At 40.9% G+C, this 27,303-nt stretch overlaps 3 protein-coding genes, 1 long non-coding RNA gene and 7 other non-coding genes across 12 annotated transcripts; 9 read left to right on the top strand and 2 right to left on the bottom strand.

Annotated features, from left to right (window-relative positions):
- Positions 1-271: 271 nt before the first annotated feature.
- Positions 272-5,018, bottom strand: LOC4324442 (isocitrate dehydrogenase [NAD] catalytic subunit 5, mitochondrial). The gene is made up of 8 exons (XM_015755683.3): positions 4,881-5,018; positions 4,389-4,576; positions 2,022-2,342; positions 1,782-1,943; positions 1,609-1,683; positions 1,306-1,415; positions 1,155-1,227; positions 272-769 (listed from the first exon to the last, which is right to left on the bottom strand). Exons 2-8 carry the CDS (start codon positions 4,542-4,544, stop codon positions 578-580), a joined length of 1,089 nt encoding a protein of 362 aa, XP_015611169.1. The 5' UTR covers positions 4,545-4,576; positions 4,881-5,018; the 3' UTR covers positions 272-577.
- Positions 5,019-9,117: 4,099 nt separating this feature from the next.
- LOC4324441 (60S ribosomal protein L30-like) lies at positions 9,118-12,417 on the top strand. Its single transcript, NM_001406114.1, has 5 exons — positions 9,118-9,228; positions 9,373-9,478; positions 11,350-11,451; positions 11,820-11,888; positions 11,978-12,417. The coding sequence occupies exons 1-5, from the start codon at positions 9,208-9,210 to the stop codon at positions 12,013-12,015; spliced, it is 336 nt and encodes a 111-aa protein (NP_001393043.1). The 5' UTR covers positions 9,118-9,207; the 3' UTR covers positions 12,016-12,417.
- LOC112937684 (small nucleolar RNA Z103) lies at positions 9,922-10,016 on the top strand. The gene has a single exon (XR_003240347.1). It is a non-coding gene; the product is annotated as a small nucleolar RNA Z103 (small nucleolar RNA).
- On the top strand, positions 10,475-10,569 carry LOC112937687 (small nucleolar RNA Z103). Its single transcript, XR_003240350.1, has one exon. It is a non-coding gene; the product is annotated as a small nucleolar RNA Z103 (small nucleolar RNA).
- On the top strand, positions 10,712-10,805 carry LOC112937685 (small nucleolar RNA Z103). The gene has a single exon (XR_003240348.1). It is a non-coding gene; the product is annotated as a small nucleolar RNA Z103 (small nucleolar RNA).
- A 1,555-nt stretch (positions 12,418-13,972) lies between the features above and the next one.
- LOC4324440 (uncharacterized) lies at positions 13,973-26,190 on the top strand. 2 transcript variants are annotated; one of them, XM_066311839.1, is made up of 11 exons: positions 13,973-17,096; positions 18,874-19,538; positions 19,960-20,096; positions 20,189-20,251; positions 20,853-20,942; positions 21,636-21,801; positions 22,590-22,776; positions 23,379-24,214; positions 24,884-25,468; positions 25,568-25,633; positions 25,788-26,190. In XM_066311839.1, the coding sequence occupies exons 2-11, from the start codon at positions 18,963-18,965 to the stop codon at positions 25,902-25,904; spliced, it is 2,823 nt and encodes a 940-aa protein (XP_066167936.1). In that variant the 5' UTR covers positions 13,973-17,096; positions 18,874-18,962; the 3' UTR covers positions 25,905-26,190. The 2 variants fall into 2 exon arrangements, with proteins under 2 accessions (XP_066167936.1, XP_015621211.1); XM_015765725.3 differs by lacking the exon at positions 13,973-17,096 and adding an exon at positions 18,513-18,679.
- On the top strand, positions 14,165-14,264 carry LOC112937708 (small nucleolar RNA Z101). Its single transcript, XR_003240368.1, has one exon. It is a non-coding gene; the product is annotated as a small nucleolar RNA Z101 (small nucleolar RNA).
- On the top strand, positions 14,381-14,468 carry LOC112937709 (small nucleolar RNA Z102/R77). The gene has a single exon (XR_003240369.1). It is a non-coding gene; the product is annotated as a small nucleolar RNA Z102/R77 (small nucleolar RNA).
- On the top strand, positions 14,620-14,671 carry LOC112937688 (small nucleolar RNA Z103). Its single transcript, XR_003240351.1, has one exon. It is a non-coding gene; the product is annotated as a small nucleolar RNA Z103 (small nucleolar RNA).
- LOC112937686 (small nucleolar RNA Z103) lies at positions 14,741-14,834 on the top strand. The gene has a single exon (XR_003240349.1). It is a non-coding gene; the product is annotated as a small nucleolar RNA Z103 (small nucleolar RNA).
- Positions 14,742-19,065, bottom strand: LOC9267774 (uncharacterized). Its single transcript, XR_010742155.1, has 4 exons — positions 18,919-19,065; positions 18,637-18,827; positions 17,962-18,225; positions 14,742-17,463 (listed from the first exon to the last, which is right to left on the bottom strand). It is a non-coding gene; the product is annotated as an uncharacterized lncRNA (long non-coding RNA).
- Positions 26,191-27,303: the final 1,113 nt, after the last annotated feature.

Below are 27,303 nucleotides of genomic sequence, written 5' to 3'. Positions count from 1 at the left end.
ATATAGCACATGCTCACATACGCACGTCCACTAAACGAACACACGCAGGAACTCCCACACCTAGCAAATATTCTCAATAAAAGATCGTATGCGCAGTCGACAGGTAATCCCTTCGAATTCAAATGATTGGAATTTGGAACAGAAGGCGACCTCAAAAATCTAGCAACGCACAAGCAACGGGATTCACCGCCACATACGTTTGATTCGATGGTCACATTGGTTATGGGCAGGTAAAGAAGATAGTTGTAAACTATAACAGCACGAGCACGAGTTAAGCAAAAAATGACATTGAAGCTTGGCCCAGTAATTTGAAGAACTTGAATGAACAGATTCTATCTACTGCTATAATTTTGTCACTAATTATTACAGGCCATTCTCTGACTGGACTGCAATGTTGGAAGAAACTTTTCCAAGAGCAAGAATGCGACAGGATTATTAGGTGGTCTTAACCCATGCTGAAGCCCAAAGAAATTGAGGTGCCGCCAGTTAACCTCTTAAAGCTAAAGCTTCTCTCCGCGTATGCAACAAAAATTAGGGGGAAGGAAAACAATCAAGAGGACGGAATCACATCGGACGATCAGATATGATCACAGACTGCCTTCGTGAAGTCTGAAGTCGACGCCTTTCCGCCGAGATCAGCAGTCCTGAATTTCCCCTCGGAGATGGTCTGGAGGATGGCGTTGTGGATCCGGTCTGCTTGGTTATTGAATTGCAAGTGGCGCAACATCATAACAGCACTCAGCATAAGAGCGGTCGGGTTTGCAAGGTTCTGGGGAAAAAAAACATTCAGTTAAAGTGTTGTAGGAACAATTGGCTGATCAGTAATTCACATTGATAATTTTCCTATGTAGGGCCTGTTTGGCACAGCTCCAGCTCCACCTCTCCTGGAGCTGGAGCTCAGCCATGGGTGGAGCTCTCTCACAAAATAAACTAGAGTTGTGGAGCTGGGTTTAGGCAGCTCCACAACTCCACTCCAGACCCAACTCCTGGAGCTAAATTTAGGAGTTGGAGCTGTACCAAACAGGCCCGTACATAACGAGAAATGTCATGAATTATCAAGTGATACAACTGACTCTACAAGTACTAGGAAATTTAAATAGGTTGAAACATCGTAAATCAAGCTATGAAGCAGGAATTGTTCATGTCTAACTCACCTTGCCAGCAATATCAGGAGCAGAACCGTGAACAGCTTCTGCCAGACAAATGCCACCTTCACCAATGTTGCAGCTGGGAGAGTGCAAAATAGTTAGTTGGCGTTGTATTACCTGGATGTCAAATTGATAGAACAAACAATAACAAATTTACCTGGGTGTCAAGCCCAAGCCTCCAATCAGACCAGCACAAAGATCACTAATAATATCACCATAAAGATTTGGCATCACCAGTACATCAAAAAGACCAGGATTCTTCACAAGCTGCAAGGGGACAATGTTCACAAATCAATGGTGTCATTAATTAACTGTCCAGGACAGCAATAGAAGTGGCTAGAATACAAATAGGATAATTTGCATTTCTCAGGTCGATCAGAGATCATCAGACCAGTGTGAAGAATGCTTCAACATTAACACCAAACAAAGCACAGGTTTTGGTATCAGCAGAACAACATACCGTCATACAACAATTGTCAATGATGACCTCCTCGTATACAATTTCAGGGTACTTCTCAGCCACTTCACGACAGCACTGAAAGTAAAACAAAGAACAAACAGAACATCAGCTCCCAGTGATATGAATTAAGGAATACATTCCATCAAGTTAGAAGGAACAGGTAGCAAACAGACCTTGAGGAAAAGACCATCGGTCTTCCTCATGATATTGGCCTTGTGTATCGCAGAGACCCTCTCCCGGCCATTGGTCTTGGCATAGTGGAAAGCATACTCTGCCACTCTTAAACTTGCTTGGCGAGTGATAATTTTTAAGCTTTCCACAACACCCCTCACAACCTGGAGAATAAATAGCACACAGTGATGAATAATGCTAACAAGACCAATGAAAATGATATTGCTTTTAAGAATGCTTACCTGATGCTCAAGGCCACTATATTCTCCCTCGGTATTTTCACGAATAGTCACAAGGTTCACATCATCATATCGAGTCTTGTATCCTGGGAGGCTGTTGCAAGGTCTAACATTTGCATAAAGACCAAGCTCTTTCCTTAGTGTAAGATTCAATGAACGGTGGCCTTTTCCAATAGGCGTAGCCATAGGACCTTTCAAGCCAACTTTGTTTCTCCGCACCGACTCCAAGCTTTCCCAAGTCAGAAAACTCTCTGTTCTGGGATCAACTTCTGTACCAACATAGTGTTCTTCCCATTCTATTGGTACCCCTGCAACATTGAATACCTGAAACAGCAAAAGGAAAAGTTCAAACTAAGATATAATAAATACATAAGAACGAGCTACATAGTCAGAAAGCATGATCAGAAGGCACTTGGCACCATTTTTGGAACAAGAAGGTGTGACTTCATTGCATCAATCGCCGGAAGAGTTATGTAAGGTTGTATCCTATTTTGCAAGAATGAGGATATTTACATATAGAAGAGTTGCCTAGCATAGTAGCATTGCTCAGTAAGTTTTGGATCCCATGCTCTATGCAATAATTAAACACCCCGTTTAAACATGAACTCTAATGTGCATTTATGTCCACCAAAAAAACTAGGAAGATAATTAGCTCAGCATAAGCATAAAATGTACTACCTTGTTCCAAAAAGAATGCAATTCTAGCTATGCACATGGACAAACACTTGTCTAGGTGCATTGCTAGACTTGCATTCGTTTTGGGACGGATATAGCACTATCTTAAGCAAGCCAGCAACATCACATCAACACTAGCTCCAACATTCAGGTTCCCTAGGGAGATTTGATTGTAGTTTGATTATTAGAGTATGACAGAGTAATCTGATGGTACACAATTGACAGCAGTTATTAAATCAGTTTGATTGGAGGTAAATCAAACAGAGATATCAAAGGCATGTGCTTGCAGCCAATTAACCAAACATGATTTCAGACATGAAAAGAGAAAGAAATCAAAAGGAATGGGCTGATATGCCTAAATGAAACTCAATAGTGGAGCTGTGCTAAGTTAAACCCAAAGGCCCCTTCCTTTTTATTTACAAGCTAAACTAACTAGGCACACATATTCAAATAAAGCAAAAGAGAGATCAACGGCCGGTGGATATTCTACTTTTTCTCGATTATCACAGAAATACTATGGGGTTTAAATTTATTTATTTTCCACTGTGAAGTTTTTGATGCACACACTCTATCTACTACTTATCTTAGAAAGCTTATAAACACAGTAGCCTGGCACACATTCAATCAATGATTGAATAATAAAATATAATTTATCAAAAATAAAACACTTGACCAAGGTGCATATTGTAACCCATAAACTCTCTACTACATTGCATGTGACCTACATAAATGATGAGGATACATTGTGAACAAAACCGTAGATATCATTACCGGCCGCATAAAATTTCAAGGGGATTGAAACATCAAAACAAGAAAACCTAGTTGCCCAACTGACACCAATAGCAAATTTTAGAAGAAATCAGCTCAATTCAGTTGGCTCTCCAACTAGAATTATAAATAATCAAGTGCTCTACTTTCAAGAATAATAGCATATATCATACATAGACTTGTCTGCAGAGTATGCCATGTCAAATTTAAACTGAAATTACCTTAAAGTGCATGCACGCAATGGACTAAAAAGTCATGAGATCCAAACAGAGTATAAGGTATTTTAATTTTGTGCAACATGATTTATCCTCCCTAATTCAGGAACGTGATTTAATTTGAAGGGTCCAAAATGCCGTCTCTTGGTAAGAGGCTAGAATTTACAAGGGCCTTCTGCTTCTTTATCGACGTAAATGTAATCCTTCAATAAGCAACATTCCCAGTGAACAGAAAAACTAAGGTAGAATGTGCAAACTATTTATGCTCATTGTCATATCTAAGTTTTCATGGAAAAGAAACAAAACAGAAATAAGCAATGTCCTCGTTATTTTCATTGCCATTTACAGGCGGTAGAGGTCATTATTATTTACATGCAGTAGTGGCGGGGGCATAAGTTCACATCAATTATCAGATGGCGTAATAAGAACCATCTTTGCACGTTCTAGACAGAATGTAAATAAATCTGTGGGCAGCAGACAAAAAACTAAAAGAGACGAAGAATTTAATCATCTTCCCTGCACGTCATGGCCAAAATAAATCTTAAAGCTGTTGCACACAGCTTGAAAACAAACTAACAAACTTGCTTTTTTTTTTCTCATCGGATCAAGGAAGGTCCGCGTCGGACGAATACAGCCCGAGCTGATGGGAGTCGTGGTCACAGAGGGGTATATATAATAACAAATCAGGATATACAAAACCGAAATTCCGTACCTGCTTGACCGACTCGGCGATCTCCGGCCCGATGCCGTCGCCTGGGAAGAGCGTGGCGCGGACGGTCTCCCCGGACGCCGTCGAGAACGGCGCCGCGGCGGCTCTGCCCGCCATCCGCGGCAGGACGCTCCCCTGGAGCAGCCTCCGTAGCGCCATGCCCCCCCTTCCTCCCTCTTCCTGCTGCTACCCTGCGCACCACCACAAACACACGTCAACCCTAGACTCCCAACACCCGCGGAACGAACGGGGCGCGGACTAGTCCAACCCCAACCCCAACACAAAAATCATCAACCAAATCACGCTCGCTCGATCGAACGCGCGGGGGGGGGGGGGGGGGGGCACCCACCCAATCCCCCCCGATGGAGCGCGCGGCGCGACCGCGCAAAATTCGATCGATCGGGCGAACGGCGCCCCCCACGACCTCCGATCGAATCGGAGGCGATCCGGGTAGCGAGGGGCAGGGGAGGTGAGATGGGGAAGAGGGGAATGTACCGGACGGCGAAGGCGACTCGCGGCGGCGGCGGCGGTCGGCGGCGAGGAGGAGGAGAGAGAGAGAGATGGATGGGAAAGGGGAGGAGGAGGAGAGGATGGTGGAAGGGGAGACTTTTTCTCCTGCGTCCTCTCCCATTTATTCGGCCGTCGATCTGGATCGGACGGCTGGGATTTGCCCGGGCCCACGGCGCGTTGACGGCGACGATGCTCCCCGGGTTTCTTTCTTTCTTGCGGAGGAGAAAGATGAATAAAATTGATGCTTTCAAGTGGGCCCGGGGATGTTCTTATTCCAAGTTGATTGAGGTACAACGAATTGGGCTTGTTCTTGTTTTAAAAAAAAAATTGTTAGGTTTCCACTAAAAGAAATATACTACTAGAACAAAAGTTGTGGAGTCAGCTTTGTCATCTAACAGCTCGAAGGGAATTCAGTCTCTCGTAAGTATTTTATAAATGCTTGCAGATGATTAAGTATTTTCTAAGATAACTTTAAAAAATGACAACACTTTTTTCAACAACGATAAAAAAACAAAATTAAATGATCAATTTCGATGTATCATGATATGTTTATGGTTCTGAGATTTGATAATTTAGCACTTCTACATTGTCATTCTAATTGAATTGATATTGGTGACAATGACAAATAGGCATAGGTGGTTTGTACTTATGTGCATTTCCCGTATACCAAAAATGACATTTAATTGTATTTGCTCAAAACAAATATTGTCCTATTATTCTAGAGTGGAAGCACGAATATTGGCGTGAAACTAAAACTCGAGAGTAACACAGCAAATAGAGATAAAAGAAAAGCCATTGCTCGTAGCATAACGATACATGTAAGTGTGTAACTACAATGCACGCTACAAAAGTCATGAACATTTTCTCTCTAATTAGCTAGCTAGTCCTATTGTCCGATCTAAGCCTTTCTAATCAAAATCAGCCTATAATCCATCGCACACTATTTGACCTATCATATCTATTGCTATAGCATGTCAAGAGGTGGAACAAGCTTTCTCAAAACTACTTACTTCTATTTGCTAATGAGTTGAGGGTCGTGCATTGTACACACGTTTACCCTAAAAATAGTTTAAGCTGAATGGGATGTAACTTCATTAGAAATATTGAATTTGCACCCATATACAGCCTTTCCTCATGTTATTCCTCTCCCTTATCCTTTGTCACCTCCAAATCTCGCCAGTAGTTGTCGATAATGCCTCTACGCTCGATCTCCATCATGTGCCCACGGGTACTCTAGCAACTAATCTATTGCACCAACACCTTGCTTACTTAGATGGCAGCTAGAATTCAACAAGCTAGGGGCAACAGCTACAAGCTAATGCCACTGCAGAATGGACTCGCATGAGGTAGGCGGTGACTGGAGCTCAGCAAATAGGCAAGCAGGACATGATGGAGCTATTTGTATGAGTCAGGTGTCAGCCAAAGCTCTATGCACGGGCCGATGCAAAAGGGTGATGGAGATCAAGCATGAGAGACACCAAGTGTAGTTGGTGTGCTCGCATTGACCAATGGATGGCTGGAGATGAACGCAAAATGGGTGTTCCCTACGAAGTTGTGGCAAAAGAGAGGGGTTCCACTTGGCTATGAAATTTGCGGTAAATGAGCAATTTTTGCACAAGTTTTGGTACAAACCCCTGTCCTGTTGACAGGTTATACCCACCTATGGTATTTGTAATGTATGGGGATCATTAGTACAAGAGCATACGTGAGATTGCGGTAAAAGATATGGGAGACAGAAATTTTTATACGGATAATAGCCCTACTCCCATTGTCCGAAGTCGGTATTGCTTTTATATATCAATCTCACACAAATACAATAGAGAGGAAAACCTAATCTAGTCTCTAGTGGTTAGCTGTTGTTGGCTTCATTGAATATTAACTCGACGAGATTGAAGGTGTCTTGTATTGTCTTGGCTTTTGTGGCATTGTATTGGTCTTATCTTGGCTTATCTTCGTCTCCCCCGTCTCCTCCTCGAGGGTTTTGTATTTATACCCTCAATACCCCCCTTGTCCAAGTAGTATTACGGAAGCAAGTATGGATACTATCCAAGTAGACCTTGTAGGTATCAAGCAGGGACTCTATTTATTTTTCTTATTCGGAAACCTTCCACATGAAATTTTATTCCATATAGGACTTGGTGTATGATGGGTCCACCAAGTCTTAATACGCAGGTATAAGGTATCTCATATCTAGAACACTGACTCGTCTCATTGCATTATAGACTAACATATAAATCTCCCTTTAATAAGGATATTATGAGGTTGTTGGGAGGAAGACCTAACCTTAGTCGAACTTGCTCTCGGGGGGATGTTGAGGTTTGCTCTCGATAAATATCCCACTCCCAAGTCCCAATTGGTTTGTTTTTTGATAATGGAAAATATGCATCCTAGCCACTGCTTCAAAGAAGCTATAACCAATTATTACATCGTTCATTGCTGATACAACTTCAATTAACACCTCTCAAAATTCAAGGTGACAAGAAAGCTGAAAGGACAGCCAACGAAGGATAGACGTAACATCATCAACAATACGTACACAAATGCCCCAGATCTCCTTGTGGTTTAGCTCAACAAGCATTCCATTTTGCCAATCTATATTTTTCCAAATGATCATGGGCTTGTTTGTTTTGCTACCATACCAAAATCTAGGCAATTTTGGTAGTTTCAATTTTTTGGCAACTTATGTTTGTCATTGGTGTATTTTGGTAGCAAACCAAACGCTAGCTAAAGTATTTAAAGTCCCAACAATTTGGTAGGGTGTAGGCCCTGTTAAAATCCCACCCCAAAATTTTTCACCCTGTCACATGTAACGTTTGGACACATGCATGGAGTATTAAATGTGGACGAAAAAAACAAATTACACAGTTTGCGTGTAAATTGCGAGATGAATCTTTTAAGCCTAATTGCGCCATGATTTGACAATGTGGTGCTACATTAAACACTTGCTAATGACGGATTAATTAGGCTTAATAAATTCGTCTCGCAGTTTACAGGCAGATTATGTAATTTGTTTTGTTATTAGACTACGTTTAATACTTCAAATGTGTGTCCGTATATCTGATGTGACACGCCAAAACTTTACACCCCTAGATCTAAACATCGCCTTTGGCTTCAAACCAAAATGGCCCAATCATTTTGATTAAAAAAAACTTGATATGCAGTAATCTATATTTTTAGAAATTCCTCAATGGGCCTTGAGAAAATAAGGCATAAACACTACAAGGTTAGTTCCAACTACTTAACTTTCTATAATCTTCCATTCCTTGTCAGCTTGCTTCCTATCGAGGATTGTACTAATGAATAAGAAGACCATGAATGAAAGGATGCCACACCCTTATATCCTGTGTCTTTAATTTTTTAAGAATTATACCATCCTTCTTAGACTACTTCGGTAGTAGGAGGGGTTGCATAATAGATATATCAAAGGATAAGATCCCAACTGGTTTGCTATGGGTCACAGACATTTTTTTTTGGATTTCTGTTTTAAAAATAATTTTAGGAGAAATTATTACTTATTTTCTTATCAATCATGAAAAGGGAGTCAAACAGCGAAAAGGTTACTAAGAAAACCACAAACATTAATCATAACATCATATGAATCAAGCATGCTCTAGCCAAATTTTACTATACATCAGTCAATGTTGGTTCGTTCGTTTCTTAATCATCCAGCATTTGATAAACTTTGGCACATTTCTTAAGCACATGCGTGTGGCAAGACAGAATTGTTCACAGGAAGAAAAAAAAACCCACATCTCGTTAACCATATTTTTTTACTGTTTAAACATTTTTATTTTTATTATTTTTTTAAACGAACTATTCCAAAACTTATTTTCAAAACGCGTTTGGCGTGGCAAAACAACAGTTCACGTCACTCCGCAGCGGGCATGACAATTTTGTCCTGCCACGCCAGCAAGACAACGTTATCACGCTAGCCAGACTGACATGGCAATATTATTTTTGCCATGCCAACCTGCATTACATGGACAAAGGTTCATATCATGGAAATAAAATTTAGAAGAATTTATTTTTAAAACTAAAAATTAAAATGCTCAAAAAATAAAAAATATATTCTTAACTAACCTGGTGAAACAAAAGAAGCCCAACAGTCAGGCCTTATCCAGGAAAGCGGAGCCCAAGCCCAACAAACCCATTTACCCCCAGCGTGGGCAGGCGAACCCTTTCCCTCCCGTGCCTATATAAGGCCACAAACCCTAACGCCCCCACTCTTCCACCTCGCAGTCGCCACCCCGAGCAGAAGCCGCCGCCGCCGCCCGAAACCCTCGCCGCCGTCGCTTCTCCTCGGGGCGCAGCCATGGTGGCCGCAAAGAAGACGGTAACGTTGTCCTCCTCCCGGTCTCTCCCTCCATCACCTCGGTCCGCCGCGCAAGCGAGCGAGCGAGCGAGATCCTGCATTTCTCATGGCGCTAACGCCTCTCTGTTCGTCGTGGTGATGGTGTGATGGTGGTTGTGTTTGCAGAAGAAGTCCACGGACAACATCAACAACAAGCTGCAGCTCGTGATGAAGAGCGGCAAGTACACGCTCGGCTACAAGACCGTCCTCAGGACCCTCAGGAACTCCAAGGGTAAGATGGATCAATGCTCTCCTTTCCCTGTTAGATTACGCCAAATTCTAGTTTAAGGTTCGCATCCGTGTTGTTAGTATTGCGGTTTTATAGTGAGTTTGGGCATCGTAATAACTGATTACCGGTGGATCTCATCGCCGCCGCGTATGAGTCGATGCCACAGTGATTAGCCCCACTGTCTCTGTTCTTCTGAATGTGCTTGATATTGCTGTTCAGTAGCTGATGGTGGTGTATATACTTAGGTAGGATTTACATGGACTTACCCCAAGACTTAAAACATTCCCCTCTTACATTCAATCTTTGTACCCAATGAAACTTATACCCGCTCTCTGTTTTTTTATTGCCTGTATGTTGACTTGTACCCGCTCTCTGTTTTTTTATTGCCTGTATGTTGTATTGCTGTGTGCTGTTGTCTACATTTTAGCTTTGGATATGTCCATACGGAGGATATGATGATCCTTTCCCCAGATGATCGACAATGAACATACCGTGCGATTGTTTTCTCTTAGGAGATAATCAAGCCAGAAATCTGATCCTCGAATTTTAATGTAGAGTTTTTTTTTCTGAAAGATTTCCTTTATCTTCAAATGAGTTGGTTCTTGATTAGTTTCATTGTGCTTATTTACCATCATCCTTTGGATGGATGTTAGTGTGAGTATGCGCATCGTATAAACTGATTACCGGTGGATCTCATTGCTGCTGTGTATGAGTCGATGCCATAGCCATGCCCCACTGTCATTGTTCTTCTGAATGTGCTCGATGTTGTGGTTCAGTATTTGGCAGTGGTGTATATACGCTTTATGGTTTAGTATTAACATAGACTTAGCCAAGACTTGACATATTCCTGTATGCTTTTTGTTTGGCTGTGTTGTACTCAAATGTGAATACGTTGTCAAGCTATTTCTAGTTTATGTGTTTATCAGCTGTTTGTCCTAGCTGAGTAGCCTGTATGTTGTAGTGCACTTTCTTTATTTAGTTTTGGTTGAATTGGTAGTGGAGGATATGACGATCCTTTCCCCAGATGATCGACGATGAGCATAATGTGCGCTATTGTTCTCTTAAGAGATAATCAAGCCAGAACTATGATTCTCCAAATTTAATGCAGTCTCTTTTGCTGAAAGATTTGTTTTATCTGAAAATGTACTGATTTGTGGTTAATTTCATTGTGCTGCCTATTTTTCCTGATTCTTTTAGCATGTTGTGGTGAAATTTTATTTGGTGCTGCTTAATATGGAGAATATGATGATCCTTTCCCCAGATGATCGACAATGAACATACTGAGCGCTATTATTTCTCTTTTGAGAACCAAGCCAGTATTCTGATTCTCCAAATCTTATGCAGGCATTTCCTTTTATTTTGAGCAAGCAGTGGTTGTTTCCTAGACTGTGATGGATTTATTGATATGTTCAATTGTTTAGCTTGGGTATGATAACATAGATAATTGTCTATTATGATCTTTGCAAATTTGTTGCTCCAGGTTGAAACCTTTAGCGTTGAAAACTGATTACCGGTGGATTTAGTACCAATATGGCCAATGTGTATGAGTCAACGCCATAATAATTCTCCATTTTCTGCATACAGTAACTGTGATGTCAACTGCTTATTTGCAGAAGTGGAAACATGCTTTATGAAAAACGTTTTTTTACTATGAGTCTTCAGTATGATTGCAAGGAAAATTTTCTGTAACTGTAGGGAATTAAGCTTGTAGAGTGTCCTTTTTTCTCTCTGACCATTTGCATGTAATGTTTTACTTTCATCAGCTCTTTCTCATTGTGTAAACTTTTCAGAGCATGGCTGCATACTACCCTACTTTGTTTTGTCATCTTTGCTGGCAGACTGATATCTAATGTCCCCGCATGTCTTCATTACAGCGAAGCTAGTGATCATTTCTAACAACTGCCCACCTCTTCGGAAGTCAGAAATTGAGTACTACGCTATGTTGGCCAAGGTCACCGTCCACCATTTCCACGGAAGTAAGTTGACACCCATGCTTTTCGACATCTCTTGACCTTTGCAAAGATTTAAACAGTGAGGCATGCTTGGGAGTAAATATGTAATCAAATTATATCGTAGAAACGCCATGCTAATTATTTTTATGCGTTTTTTTAAATGAAACTGAAATAAGGTGCACAGTTCTATCTTCTGTTGCCATGGCAATGCTGCATTTGTTTGTAGCAACTGCAAAGTGGACCAAAGAAGACTTACAAATTCATAGATAGGACAAATGAATAAACTGTGCAGACATCGGTTTCTGCCATATGCCCATATTGCTTGATTAGCCAGTCTTATTACATTAGCTGTGTCTTTGTTTGAAAAATAACAGCTATCTGTTTGTTTTCAGATAATGTCGATCTGGGGACAGCCTGTGGTAAATACTTCCGTGTTTGCTGCCTCAGCATTATTGATCCTGGTAACTTCCATACGTCTACCTAGTATTTGAAAGAAACTAAACAAAACCGTTATTTGATAGTAATACTGTACAATGCGCTTGATTTCCAGGTGACTCGGATATCATCAAGACCACGGGTGAGCAGTAAGGATGAGCGGTTCCGCTGGCGCTTCAGATGCTGTCACACTGAGCTGTTCTAGACATTGTAGTTGTTGCTGGACTTGATTTGGTCTCTCTCGTGTATCGAACAGCTTTTACCAGTCAACCAAAGTTTCGTGGGAACATTGTTCTTGGATTGGAAAATTTTGTTCCTGGCCCGAATCATGTTTTCAATTAGAACGCTTGGCTGTTTGTTCACTGAACTTCGCATCATTACACGTGGTTGTTAAAGAGCTCTTTAGATGCAGACCAGCTTGCGCTGCTGCATTTGCACGAGGGTTGACGATACCGCCGGTAACCGCGTGGCTTACCGGGGGTACGGAAATATAAATACCGTGGTAACTTCCTTAAATTCATATAAATGTTAAAAATAATTTGAATTTTTGATAAATTTTGTCTGGTTTTGTACGGTTTTTATACGGTTTGGGAAATCCTGATTTGCATGCACGATGGAGACCGGCTTCATAAACTGACCGACCATGGGAGAGCTTTGCCGATTCATAACGCTGTATTGAGCAACCAGCATTTCGGCCATTTGAATAGAATTTATACATCTGAATTAATAGGAAACAGGACTTGTGAAATTATCTATATATATTCCTAACATTACAAATCATTTTCTTATTATTTAGTTGAAATCTTTTAAAACTCTGTGATTTAACATATAGAGTTAGAGACTTTGAATTCAGTATAGTCAAAACAGACTCTGAATACATTAAGAGTAAATTTCACAGAACTACATGTGTTTTATAGTTCAAGTCGCAGAAAAATTACATATATTTTAGCAGTATAAACTTGGACCACAAAACGTGTAGTTTTATGAAATTTACTCATATATTAACATAGGCCACCTATGTCTCTCCATCTCGACACCTCCCGTAGGACCCATGGTATTTAACTATTTGTCACTCTTAGATTTGTTGTTTAATTATTTACCATCCAAATATGTGAGCCATTATCTATTTATGACATACGTGCTCAGATGATAAATCATTAATTGGCACATTTAAGAGTGATAAATAGTTATATAATTCTTAGGAACCTGCTCGCTGCTAGAGCTCGAGCTCCGTCGCTTCCAGAACGTCTCCGCCGCGAGGGAAAGCGTAGAATGGGAGGAACGAACAGCTCCGGCGACGTCGAAGGTGATCTACAGTGGCAAAGTTAGGGGAGTTGAGGGCATGCGGTGATCCAAGCAGCCGCTCGAGCTCAAGCCACGACCAGGCATCGAACTTAGCGTCAGGGTAAGACATGATGGAGACACACAGAGCAGAGGAGATAGGAAAAGGAGAGAGGAAGTGCCACTGACAGAAACGGTCAACTTTTTTCGTAGTTGTAAAACGCCAAGTCGAGACAACCTTCAAAACCGCTCAGGGACGTAAATTGATCTGGTTTTAGGCTGTGTTCTTTGCCACCCCCTCTTCCTCGTATTCCGCGCGCAAGCTTTTCAAACTATTAAACGGTGTGTGCTTTTTATAAAAAAGTTTCTATACGAAAATTGTTTAAAAAATCATAATGATCTATTTTTGAAAAAAAAATTAGTTAATATATAATTAATCACGTGCTAATGGACCATGGACCGCTATGTTTTCCGTACTGGAGGGATTGGCTCCCAACTAAAGCAAAGAACACAGCCTTAATACTTGAGTGAGCTTTTATACCCGATTTTGCGACGTTAATCTTACTCGGTACATAGTTGAGGGAGCAGTTATGTACTTTTCAAGTACATAAAGACTGGGTTAGCTCGAAGTCGAGCCCGACCCGTTCGTTGACAGCCCCAAAATTAGGCCCATCGACGACAGCCCATAACATCGAGAATAAATCTGGGCCGCCCGTGCCTTCGTCGCGGTGTGCGTCACGAGCCGTCGGATGGGAGGAAAACCCTAACAAACCCTAGCGTCTCCGTCCGCTCTCTGTCTATATAAGCGCCGCCGCTCTCCATTGCCTTCGCCCTCTCGTGTTCTAGGGTTTGCACACGCGGTCTCTTCTCGTGATGGCTGTGGACTTCTAATCTTTGCTGCTGCGCTGCTTGCTCTTTCCAGCTGGGTTGATTTGATTTGATTTGTTCTCGCTTTCAAATCTGTTTGCTTTTTTTTGGGCTGTTTTGTCGATGGGATTTTGTTTGGGCTTGAGGATGATGGATGATGCAGATGAGGAGGCACAAGATTTAATGGGTAATTTGCGTCTGAGGCATCTCTGTGATGTCACACCCTTTTTCACCTTGGAGATCTGATGCATCTACAAATCTTCTGCCTTCTTTTTTTTTCCTCGATTAACTTTTATTTTCTTTTAAAAAGTTTTCCTCTATTAGCCCTTGTTCTTTTAGTCTTTCGAAGAAAAGAAAAAACGCTGGGGATTGATGATATGATGATCAAATTTGATTCCCTATTGGTTTGATTGGCCGCCATGATGGCCTCAAATTGTATTAGCTCTATCTGATCATCTTCCTCCACATTTTTCTTGTTTCATTTTTTCCCTCCTGGATCTTTCTGCTGTTTTTTTTGCAAAATTTTATTTGCTGTGTTCATTGTACTTGATTCCTGTATGTTATTGTTGTGCTGTTGTCTACATTTTAGTTTTGGATAAGTCCGTACTGGAGGATATGATGATCCTGTTCCCAGATGATAGACAATGAACATACTATCCTCCAATTTTAATGCATGAGTTGATTCTTTTAGCATGTTGTGGTGAAAATTTATTTGGTGCTGCTTAATATGGAGAATATGATGATCCTTTCCCCAGATGATCGACAATGAACATACTGAGCGCTATTATTTCTCCTTTGAGAACCAAGCCAGTATTCTGATTCTCCAAATATTATGCAGGCATTTCCTTCTATTTTGAGCAAGCAGTGGTTGTTTCCTAGAGTATGATGGATGTATTGATATGTTCAATTGTTTAGCTTGCGTATGATAACACAGATAATTGTCTATTATTATCTTTGCAAATTTGTTGCTCCATGTTGAAACCTTTAGCGTTGAAAACTGGTTACCAGTGGATTTAGTACCGATTGTGTATGAGTCATAATAATTCTCCATACAGTAACTGTGATGCCAACTGTTATGATCTTTATGAAAAACGCTTCACTCGTCAACTAGTAGCAGAAGTGGGAATACGCTTTATGAAAAACGCTTGTTTTTACTACGAGTCTTCAGTATGTTTGCTAGGAAAATTTTCTGTATATGCAGGGAATTCAGCTAGCAGGGTGATGCCGTCTTTCTCTGCTCATCATGTAGCAAACCCGTGAGACAGACATGCATCAGTATCTACAGCAAAAGCTTGATTCCAAACCAACGATGGTAGACTGCAGTAATACAATCTGACAAATCTTAGAACGACGACGACGATGTTCGTTCGGCACTTCTATTTCTTCTAAGCTCAGAGTGCATCCTTAGGCCATAGCTTCTCAATGATTTTATGCATCAGGGCCTCTTCACTTTGAAGCCATTGTCAGGTAAAGTTGCCATCAGCGATGCCATGCCGCTTCATTTTCCGCCGAATGCCCACGCCGCCGCTGCCATTGACGTAGCTTCGTGTCACGCCTCGAGCAAAGCCAGGAACAATTTAACGACGTGGGGACTAGATGAAGGTTTGCTTTGACACGTTGCCCAGTCCTACGGACGAGTGAAGGAGCCTTGCTATTAATTCCTCCCCATAGTTTGGAGAAATTTGATAATTTTGGAGGAATTTTCGAATATCTCAAGACTACCCAAACCCGTCCAATAATCTCGGCCCATTTGGTCCGGAAGTTAAGCCCATCCGTATTTTACGCCCGATCTCGGCCCATTTAGTAAGGAAGAAAAGCCCATCCGTAATGAAAAGCCTCACCTTCGAAACAGCGTTCCATCAATCATCAGCATTGCATTAATTAAAGTCGCAATTACACAATTGCCTTAATATAAGTCGTTGCTGTGATGGCAACTATAACTTAACGATCGATTGAATATATTGGTCGATTAATTAAAGACGCAATTACATAATATTCGCCTTAATATAAGTCGTTGTGATGGCAACTTTGGAAGAGGAATCTTAACTACATTGTGGGACCCAGCGGGGCTGAAGATTCCTCGCAATTCTAATCTCGGCCATATATATTGCTGCTTGGGCCAACAAAAACTGGACCGCGACGTGCAGGTTACCATTCGCGGTAGGTTTACCAGTTAGTTTTACTTCTCAACAAAAGAATTATTAGGCAATTCTATTCACAGGTCAACTACATAAGTACGGCGTAATTTCCACAGTAATTGTTTGGATTGCAGTAGGAAAAATTGTTCAAAGGATGGCGTAACTTTGGCGTGGAATTAACTGAAATGCTAATCAAAGTATTCCATTCCAATGGGTTTAAAATTTGAACTCTAAAGACTTGACATTAAAGAGGAGTGCAAGTTATTAGTACATGTTTTACGGAGTAGTTGGTATTTGGCCGATGCCTTTAAGCAAAAAAAACACACACACACACACACATGTATGTACTTCCTATACGGTTGTGCGAGTACGGGTATATATATTTATAAACATATGTGTATGTGTGTATAATTTTTAAGTTATTTGTTTAATTAGGACGTTCCACGTGTTTGACTATCAGGCAAGTGTTGCTATCTGTTTGAATCAGCTGCTAACTGACCGGAATTATTATTTTTATATAATTTTGACTTTGCTAGAGGTGATTCTTCAGCTGTGTTAGGATTATTTACCTTTCACATAATATCGAGTATTTCTCAGTTCTCACAATTTGGATTTCAGTCCCATCCTTCAAAGCAACCTGGTTCACTCACATCTAAGAATATCCACACCTGGTAAAACGCTTCAGTTGCCAGAGGAGAGCTGCACATCGCAAATGAAACTCTGCAGTGCCGGACCGCCAGTGACAAACCGATAGCCATGGCCAGTAAGGGTCCATTTGATTTAGAGGAAAATCATAGGAATTTTGGAGGATTTCAATCCTATAGTAAAATTTCCTATGAAGCACTTTGAAACAAAGGATTGAATCCAATCCAATCCTTTGAAATTCCTATGGAATAGACAATCCTATAAAGATTTTGGAGGAAATTTAGCAAAAGCTTCAATCTCTTGGTAACTTTCCTTTGAGTCTATCTCTCTCATCTAATTCCTGTGTTTTTCCTGCGGTTTAATCAAACGTTCATTCCTGTGTTTTTTCTGTGTTTTGCAATCCTCTGTTTTACACTTACATTCCTATCAAAATCCTACGTTTTTCCTATTCCTACGCTTTCTCAATCCGACTATTCAAAGGGGCCCTAAATGGGAGTGTGTAATGTAATTAATTACCTTGCCTGCATGGCTTCTGACGAGCCGATCGATCATCCAGCAGGAAGAGAAGCTTGACTAGTTGAGTGAAACAGGAGTTGGATTGCACCGCGCTGTAGTTCTGTACTGCTGTGCTATGGTCACAGCGTAGGCAAGAACACCTTCCTCGTTTTGCCTGCACAGTGTTTCCGAAAAGTATAGTTTTGGATGGTCAGGCAAGGAACCATTGTCAGTTAAGGTTTTGCAGCAAGTACTGTTTTTGCTTAAGTCCTCCCACAAGAACAGAAACTTCTTCATCTCTGATAAACTGAACTGAAATAGTACTAGCACAGAACGTTGTAGCTAAAATTCGTGCTTAAGTTGTTAGGCATAGCACACAGGAGACAGGTAAGACATTACGAGCAGTGTAATTGGACTAATTTGGTGGTGATGCCTTTAGTGTAGTAGTTAGCTGTGCTACCACAAGTTAGGGACTTAGGGCCATGTGGGAAGCTCAATCATATGGTCAGTGGCTGTGACTGTGAAATACCAACTGAAATAAGCCAGGGTAATCATGTAGTATCAACAATCGAGGATATTTTTTATATATCTTTTTTGGGGGAGGGATCACTAGATTGACTACACAAACCACTAGACGCATGCATAGTACTAGTAAATAAGATGGTGAACTTACTTGGCTGGCTGCTGATTATTGTGATTGGATTAAGAATTTCCATGCCACCAATAATGGATCGCGGTACAAGTCAAGAGCGAGTGACGCAGGCCTCACGTTGCACTTACCCCTCCCTGACCGCAAGCTTTAGCTGACTCAGGGTGATCAATCAGTCGATCAGATCTTGATATTCTTTTTCAGCAAGTGATGACAAAGCAGGTGTAAAAGAAATTCCCAGGTCTGATATCAGCAAACGGGAGCTCCTTTTCCATGTTTTTCAAGAACCTGCAGTCATCGGCAGTGGTTAGCGTTTGGCAACTTGCACATGGACATTTGAACTCTCAAGCAACCATCAACTTCAGGAATAGAAGGAGAAAAGGACGATTTAAGAACTGGTCATATAAAAGCTACAACTTTATTCGGTCCCAATGAATTTTAACTTCATTTTCCACAAAAAAACTTGTCCAATGGAAATATATCCAAGATTCTCATGCCTTTCCCCCTCCCTACCGTATAGGCATAAAGTTATTCACTAGTATAAGAGATTAGGACCATTATCTAACAGTACCGATATGTGTGTGGGAGATGCGAAGGTTGCAACAACTATCTCCTTAAAAAATTTTGATTGGTGGAATTAACAGCGACTGGTGAGAAAGTTGTAGGGAAAAGAAGCAATTGAAAAGGAGAGCAAATCACCCAGCTTCTGTGCTAATGACTTTATGGCCTTCATCAAATGACAGTTGAGTCTCACAGCGAGATATTGGTACCCTCCTCCATACCTCCTCTCTCTTCCTCTTCTCTGCAACATTTATTTGCACTGCATACCTATTTGTTTTGAGCTGCAGGACAGCAAGTACAAGAGGGGGTCCTTCCCATACTTCATTCTCCTGCAGAAAAAAAAGAGCTCATGATATCTAGCTTCCAACCTTCCAGGTTCAAGGGCTATCTCTGCAAGAACTGTGCTGCTATGGAGGACACCTTGGACGCCGGCACGCATCAACATCGAGGATAAGTCCTATAAGATGGCCATGGATGATCCATCTTGCAGTTGCAGATTCCTGTTGTGGTTCCTATGTTTTGTAGCATGTGTTCTCCTGGAGTCTGCTGCTTCTGTTCATTCATGGTGCCCCTTACATCCTAGCTTGAGGCAGGAAGCAAAGTTTAAGCAGAAGACAAACAAGTTCTGGGAGTACCAGGAACAGAGTAATACCTGGGTGGAAATAAGCATGCCTTTCAATTTGATGTCCTGCATCAACGATACCTGCACGAAGGTAGGATCAATCGAGCAACCGGAAAGGAGACATGGCCGTGCTTCAATTTCTAGTCAGGAGGAGAAGGATGCAGAGATCGATGACAATGATCAAGCAGATAGAAATGATCCAGTCCTGCCCATAAGAAAAAGGATTTCCTTGACGCGCATGTCAGAATCATCTGTGTGGGTGACAGGGCAAAGTGGATCAATTTATGAGAGGTTCTGGAATGGGCTGGCATGGGTGATTGCTCCTCATGAACTACCAATTTCAGTTGGCTATGCTACAGCAACTTTCATTGTGAATACAACTATTCTTGCTCTCTCAGAGGCTGGAATCCTCTATCAGGTAACTTGCATCTCTATCTGTATGACAGAACTATGCTCATATCATAACTGTTACAATACCCTTCCTTGGTCATCTTTACCGTTGTATGTTTTTCTTCAACTGTTGAAGTTCTGTAACAGAACAGTAGTTTTATCCCTTCCCCTCCCTTCTTTTCCCCAACCCAATTCCGTTGTTTTGTTGCAGTACCTTATATTACATGTGCCCAAAATTTGAAATTGTTAAGCAAAGATCAATAGACATGTAGTCATGATTAATGAAGAGCCGATAGGAAGTCTTATGGGAAGAGCAGAGGAATAAGAACTGTATGTAAATAACTAGGGAAGTAGTTTCCTCTCATGAGACAATAAGCTTCTGATGAATTCAATTGCCAAAAAAAGAAAGTTTCTATTATGCTAGATCTAATATTTCTACACACTTTCAGCTACAGCTAAATGAACATGCACAACCTATCTGGACAGAGGTAATATTCAACTTTGAACAACAATTCATAGTCCTTGGAGAAAAAACACAAAGTCAAGCTATGCACATAAGAAATGGGATAGTGTCCTATGATGGAAGGTGAGACTGCTTTCTACACCTGATGCTTCCTTTCTAGTGCAGTTTGTGCATATAAAAAGATAATTTAGGAAATTATTGTTCCTCCCAAACAGGAAACTTTTCCTATCTATTACAAATGGATCCCTAGTGGAGGTCACAGAACTTCAGCCCCTAAGGTATGAAGCAGTATTACTGAAGTTTATATTAATTTGCACGGCTGCCATATCTTGGTCAATATTCAATGAAATAACTAGCATATGAATACAATGTTCTTTTACTGAAAAGAAAACAGTAGGGGAGAGCCCTACCGGAAAACATATGATGTCCTATTCAAATTTGACATGATAAATCAGTACCGTAAAGTCATGTTTTATGAAATTTTCATTACTATTATTGTTGTGTGAGTGCATCTGATATATAAAGAAAACATATGAGGTTGAAAACAACGCATCTTTAATAATATTTAGAGCTAAGTACAAAAAAGTACATGAATGTGCCACATCATCATAAACATCACTATATTAGATGGCAATCCACATACTTCTCAAAAAAATAATGATGCCATGCCACAATAAAGGGTTGACCATTATATTTCTACTGATTAAAATGCTGACGGTACATATAAAATTCTGAATGGTTCCATGCCTACCAGGCTACCACTTGATTAACTTGAGTGAATGCCGCTATTTTTTTCAGGAATTAAGAAATTGGCAGCTTATTTACACTATTACCATGACCTACTCCACAAAATAATGGTCCAATACTACTGATGTACAGGTGGACTTACCATGGCCACCCACCAGGAGGAGATGTATCATATATATCTGATGCTGGAAATGCAAGACCAGGGACAGTGTTCACAGTAAGGTATGGTCATGTGTTCTTTAGGAGGTAATGGGTTGTGTCAATCCAAACTACTTTAGTGGGAAAATAAACTGGTTCAATAGTCGGTTCTCTATTGTTTTTGTGAATCTTGAATATCTGAAACAAAAGTCAACTTGTACAAATGGGGAGAGAGGAAGGTGAGAAAAATGACAATGTTTATGCACTATTTTCCTTATCTTCTGCCCCTGCTCTGTGTACATTAGAATTTAGACATTTGAGATATTTTTGGTGCCTGAAAGAAACTAGAGGCACCTTTATTTTAAGAACTACCATGGTTGAGATGTTTTACAAGTACTTGGAAGGCATTAGAAAGCATTAGATGTACCTTCACTTAAAATTGATCAACTGTTGATATTTCTTTGAAGTGAAGGTATCTCTAATGGAGTACCTTCCTAGAATCATTGATATGTTATGCAGATGGATGATCCACCTATTAGACAAATACAGCATAAGAATATCTAGAGCCATAAGGATTTCAAGTAGCAGGGTGTATACCTCCACCAAATAAGCCACTCTTAGATTTCAAATAAGGTCATTCAGACCTCCCGCTAGCTAAGCTACGCTCAGTTTTTCAAACAAGAAAAAGGCTATACTCATTTATGTTTTTATCCCAAGATGTAGAATACCTTGTATAATTACTGTATTTCAGTGCTAAGATGGGAAAGTGTGGTGCAGTTCTACAGGAGACTTGTATGAGTTCGACAGAGAATCAAGACCATCATGGAAAAAGCACATATGGAGTGAAGAAACAGCAGAGAATGTCTCATTAAGCTCATCAGTTGGGTGTGCTTTACATGGCCTGCTAGGATCTAACTCAGTATCACTTTTCTTGATAACAAAGGTATGCAAGGATTTTCTTTTCAGAAATGACTTACTGGATCCAAGCTAATGCAGCAACATTATAAATGCATACAGTCTAGCGATGCTGATTGTTATAATATGAAAATAATCTCAAAAATATATTATCTGCTCCTGATAGACTGACAGAGCTGATGAAGGTACTTGCAAAAAGATTAGTATATTTCTTGAGAAGTTGAGATCATGCTTTTGCACAAACCTTTTTCTACAAAAGAATACTTTTTAAGACATATTCAGTCTGTTTAAGGTACCTGATGTGGATATTTTAGCCTCAACGGAATCTGCCCCCATGTCAAGTAAACAGGAAGGATGTGCCTTATCTCTCTTTTATGTGGTCCAATGCGTCAGAAACCATCTTGACTGAGCAGCCCATTTTCTGAAACATTTTTTGCAAAGTTCATATGGTTCCTTAAAATCCTGTTTAAAGTTGTGGTTTTTATGATAGTTTTGCAAAAAGTATGATATCAAGAAATGTACTAAAAGAAAAAGAAACATGTATATGGTTCCTTAGTTGGACATCTTGTAGCAGAAGCAAAACAACCAAAATAGGGTGTCAACAAGAACATTATGACCGATCATGTGTTATAATACAATTGAAGAGAAATTGACAGCCTCTTCATGAACTCATTATAGATAAGTTCAGAGTAATATATATGTAATAATAGGAATTCTTGTTAACCAATAAAGTAAAATTATGCCATGGCTAGGACCTCTATTTCCATTGTAAAACGGTATTTATCTATTTGCTAAAGATATTTTATAGATTGGCAGGATGGTTTATTAGTGGAGCGGCGCTTGCATAGAAGGAAGTGGAAATGGTATAAACATGGAGCTCCTAAGAGTCAAAGACTTAGTTCGATCACAGAAGTGCAACAAGATGAATCTAATGATGCAACTTCAATGTATTTTACAACAACCACAGGAAAAGTATTCGAGTATCAGTTTCCAAAATATACAGGTATAGACTCCTTTGGAGATACTGCTTTCTTTATGTTCATTTGCTCAAGGTCAATCAAGTATTCTCGTAGAGTTCTCCCCTACTGTTCCCCTTAAAAAGGTCAATAAAATCAAACAAACAACAAAGATGAATTTGAGAATTGAAGAAAATTTTCATAGCAGATCCATATATTGATTTATTTCAATGTGTGGTTTCAGTTTGAAATATGAAAACAAGAAAAAAAAACGAAGGAACTGCTCTTAAAGTGATATCTCCAGCAAAACACCTTTCATCTAAACCATATGCTCCTGATTCAATGTCGTATGCACTTATTCTTTTTTTAAAAAAAATATTGTTCTTGGTTCTTAGTTCTTAGTTCTTGCTCTTGTTTTATCAACAAAAAGTAATGTTCTATGAAAAAAACAATAATAAAGGTAACACAATAGAATCATGCATTCAAAGCAAAACAACTAGATTAATGCCTGTGGAACATTCTTGTGTGAACCTTTTTCTTTGAACAAATTGTCTTCATTCAATCATTTAATTATTATACTAGAGCAACAACTTATTATTAATATCAAGCTGAAACAGAGTTGACATGATCTATATTTTCAATGGAAAAGGTGGAGCTCAAAGCAATAAGATCAGAGGACTCTGGGTAAATCACATGTCTCCTGAGAATACAAAGGTAGCAAGAAATGTCCGAGGTGTACAGGTTCAAGTTGGCCGAGTAATATTCCCACTGGATGATGGTAGGCTTGGGGAGCTGCATTTGCCTGGTATGGGTGGTGATGATTTTGGTCCAAGTCAACACTATAGCATGAGAAGGAAAGTGCCAAACAAGTATGAGTGGTCCATTCTAGATGCACCAGAAACAGAAGGTTGGAATGCAGAATATTGCACAGAAGAGCATGGTCCAACAAATTGTATTACTGGAGCAAAGAATGTAGCTGCAGATACCAAATCAAATGACTTGGGCAATATCCCACCTTCCAGATGGCGTAAAGAAGATAAGCAACAATACCTGTACGTTAATACCCATGAGAGGGATGAAATCGAATCGTATAACTTTCTATCAAGAAGTATTGATATTAACTTCCACATGCGGGTGATGCATGCAGATAGATCACTTTTTCTCATAACAGATAACGGCTTAACTTTTGAATATCTAAACAATAATGGTGTTTGGTTATGGCTAAGACATGAGCACACTACTTCCATGAAAGGTACAGTAGGAAGCTATAATGGCAGCTTGTATCTTGTCGATGTTCACGGGAACTTACATATCAGAGAAAGAAATGGAGATGACTTATTATGGATCAACTGCACAGCAATGAGGAAGGGAAGGCAGGTCGCAAGTGGGTCTCCATGGGATGGCATTCCAGGTTTACCACGCAGAGTGACAACAGATGACGCACTCTTCTTTGTTAACAAGAGAGGCAGGCTACTACAGTTCACGGTAAAAGTTTAAACATGCTCTAATCTCATTCATGCGATTATTAGCCTTATTAGAAATAAAAATGATTTCGAATGTGCCCACTTTTAGTTGAGCTGTTCCTTTGCCCAAGATTTAAACATGTGCATATTTAGCAGGCAAAATTGATTAATTCTTGCTAAATAATGACTCAATGAACAAATGATGAATGCATTACTCAAGATAATGGCATGTCTATGCATCATACTAATCTAGAGTAGTTAGAAATGAGATTCACTGATAGGAGTTTACAGGCAGAGAACAGAAACAGAGTGCTTGAAATAGGTCCATATTATGGCAAATGTAGCAAATATCTCTGCTATCATATACTTCAGTAATTCAGGATAACCATACATCTTCCTACGTTCTTAGCATTTAGTATGAGCAAAGCAGTATAAAATAAAAAGGAATTCATGTTTAGGAACATCTTGTAATTCTAAACAATCATTACTCATATTGCTTGCAGTTGAGACAAGATAAACAGTAACTAAAGAGTTTGACATACTTTTTTAATTAATAATACAAACCATAAACAAAGTACAATTAAATGGTAAGCATACCAAGTAAACCCTACATGACAATAATTAACACTCCAGATATGCCAACCTCTGTGCAGAACAGCACCAAGTTGATGCCCTTCTAAAACTTTTGCAGGTTGCATTAAGGAAATTCAAGTGGAAGGACTGCCAGAGCCCTCCTGATACCAAGATTGCATTCATAGTGGATCAGGAAGTGTTCAGAAGAAACGTCATCTTTGCGGTTGGCCGCAACGGCCGCCTGTACCAGTACAACAGAATCACAGAGCTATGGCACAAGCACTACCAATCACCCCACCTCGTCCTCTCACGGTCACCGGGGACAGCGATGAGGCCGTCCCATCTCTCCCTCGCCGGCTCCATCTTCATGGTGTCGGAGCACGGCGGCCTAGTCGAGTACCATTTCAGCCCGCAGGACGGGTGGGAGTGGGTGGAGCACGGGACGCCCCACCGGGACGTGGCCATCGTCGGCGCCCCGGGGCCGTGCTTCGACGGCTCCCAGCTGTTCATCATCGGGTCCGACGGCGACGTCTACCGGCGACACCTCGAGAACTGGACGTGGAGGTGGACGAGCCACGGGCACCCGTCGGCACCGTCCGCCGTGGCGATGAACGCGGCCGGCGGCGACAAGAGCTGCGCCACCCTGGGCTCCGCCGCCGACGCGCACTACGCGGACGGCTTCGTGGGAAGCTGCGACGAGAAGGTCTGATACCCCCCTTCCATTTCGCTGTTTCTTGGTAGTAACTAGGGTCTAGGGAGTCTAAAAGGCTGCTAATGGCGCTGGGGGCATTTCGTCGAACAGGTGGCGGCCGCGCGGCCGGTGCCGTTCTCGGAGGACGCGGTGGTCTTCGAGCTACGGGACGGCAGGGTAAGCAAGCGACCGGCCTCGATTCCCCTCCTCATCATCATCATCACATCGCACGAAATCAAGAACCGCGCGCCCTCGCTCAAAGAATGCCAGGAAGATGAGCTTTGTCTAATTACCGGAGCTTTTTTTTTTGGTCGTGGACTCGTGGTTGCAGCTGGCGGAGCTGCGGCGAGGAGCGGACGGGTGCGGCGGCGGGTGGGAGTGGGCGCGGATCATCAGCACGCCGGCCAGCGCCTGCATGACCAGCTACTGGACGGCCGTCGCCACGTAGTCCGCCGCCCGGCGGCGCCGCCGCCGCCGCCGTCGAAGCGGGGTCGCTGAAATTTTTGGTGTGCCGCGTCATAGCGGGAAACGGGGAACTGTAAAGGTATACTACACACGTGTCATAGATCTGGTACTTGTACCGTTGTACTGTACCAGTACACTAGTACTAGGATTAATCTCTTTAACTAGAGTTACAATGTAAATAGAACACTTAGGGCTCTTGATGGGGATTGTATCATGACATGTTATTGACACTTTAACTTATCAGAGCATATGAAATTGCTCTTTGAATACTTACTGTTGGAAAAGAAAAAAAGATCAAGGTCGATCAGCTACTGTTTTGAATGGATCAGAGTTTGAATGGAACTCGTTGTAAGTTAGTGACCGTTTTTCTTTTTGGGTTAATTAGATCCATGCCATTATAATTTTTATGGTTTTAAAATATGCCATTGATATTTGTCTATTTGAAACCACGTCATTATAATTTCATACATATCTATTATATGCCACTACTTGCCCATTCAACACATTTTCTAAATGTATAGGACCAAATCATCCCTATCTTCTTCCTCATTCTCTTCCAATCTCTACCCTGTTCATCTTCCATCTCCTTCTCCCTTGGAGTAGGAGAGCTTCTTCCAGATAAACATGGGGAACCCCGACGTGGAGGCCCGCATCCTGTGACCCCGGCGGAAATAAAACGGCGCAGGAGCACGGCAGCCATGGGCACGGAGGGTTGCGCCGGCGAGAGCAGCAAGTGCGTGAGGCGGAGCGCGAGCACATCCGGCCGGGTGTGAACATCCCCGCGCCCGTAACCTCGCCTCGTTTGCTAGGGGAGAGGGCTATGCGTCGGACGTCCGATGCTTTAGGGAAAAATCGGATGCTCACATCAGCATGACGTCATAGTCCGATTTACGTGCAAAACTACTTTTAAACTGATTTTTCTCTTAAATTACTTATCTAAATCATGATCCGATTACACCATTAAATTCGTTGCAATTAAATCTTTAAAACAAAACCACACATGGATATATTCCGATGAAAAAAAATAGCTTATTATTGAATTATTTTTAAATGTTGCATGATGTTCCACCAGGTATATCGGAATTGTTTCACTAAGTAGATTGAAAAATGTTTCACTCGTTTAAATCTGGTGTTGTTTCAACTTATATAAAAACAATGTTTCAGCAAATAGCAGAAGAATATTTCAGTTCACTGCAACATTAGATCTATACATAATGAAATATTATAAGTACACTAGGTGGAACATTTTTCGGTGAAACAAAAAATAAAACAAATTTCCTTAATAGGAGGTTTCCAAAATATGTGGGTTTTTTTTGTTGCAATGAAATATTTCAGTTCACTGCAACATTAGATCTATACATAGTGGAACATTGTGAGTGCAC

Source organism: Oryza sativa, chromosome 1 (genome assembly GCF_034140825.1).
Source record: "Oryza sativa Japonica Group chromosome 1, ASM3414082v1".
Taxonomy (NCBI): Eukaryota; Viridiplantae; Streptophyta; class Magnoliopsida; order Poales; family Poaceae; genus Oryza; species Oryza sativa.
This window is presented reverse-complemented; position numbering and strand designations above follow the sequence as displayed.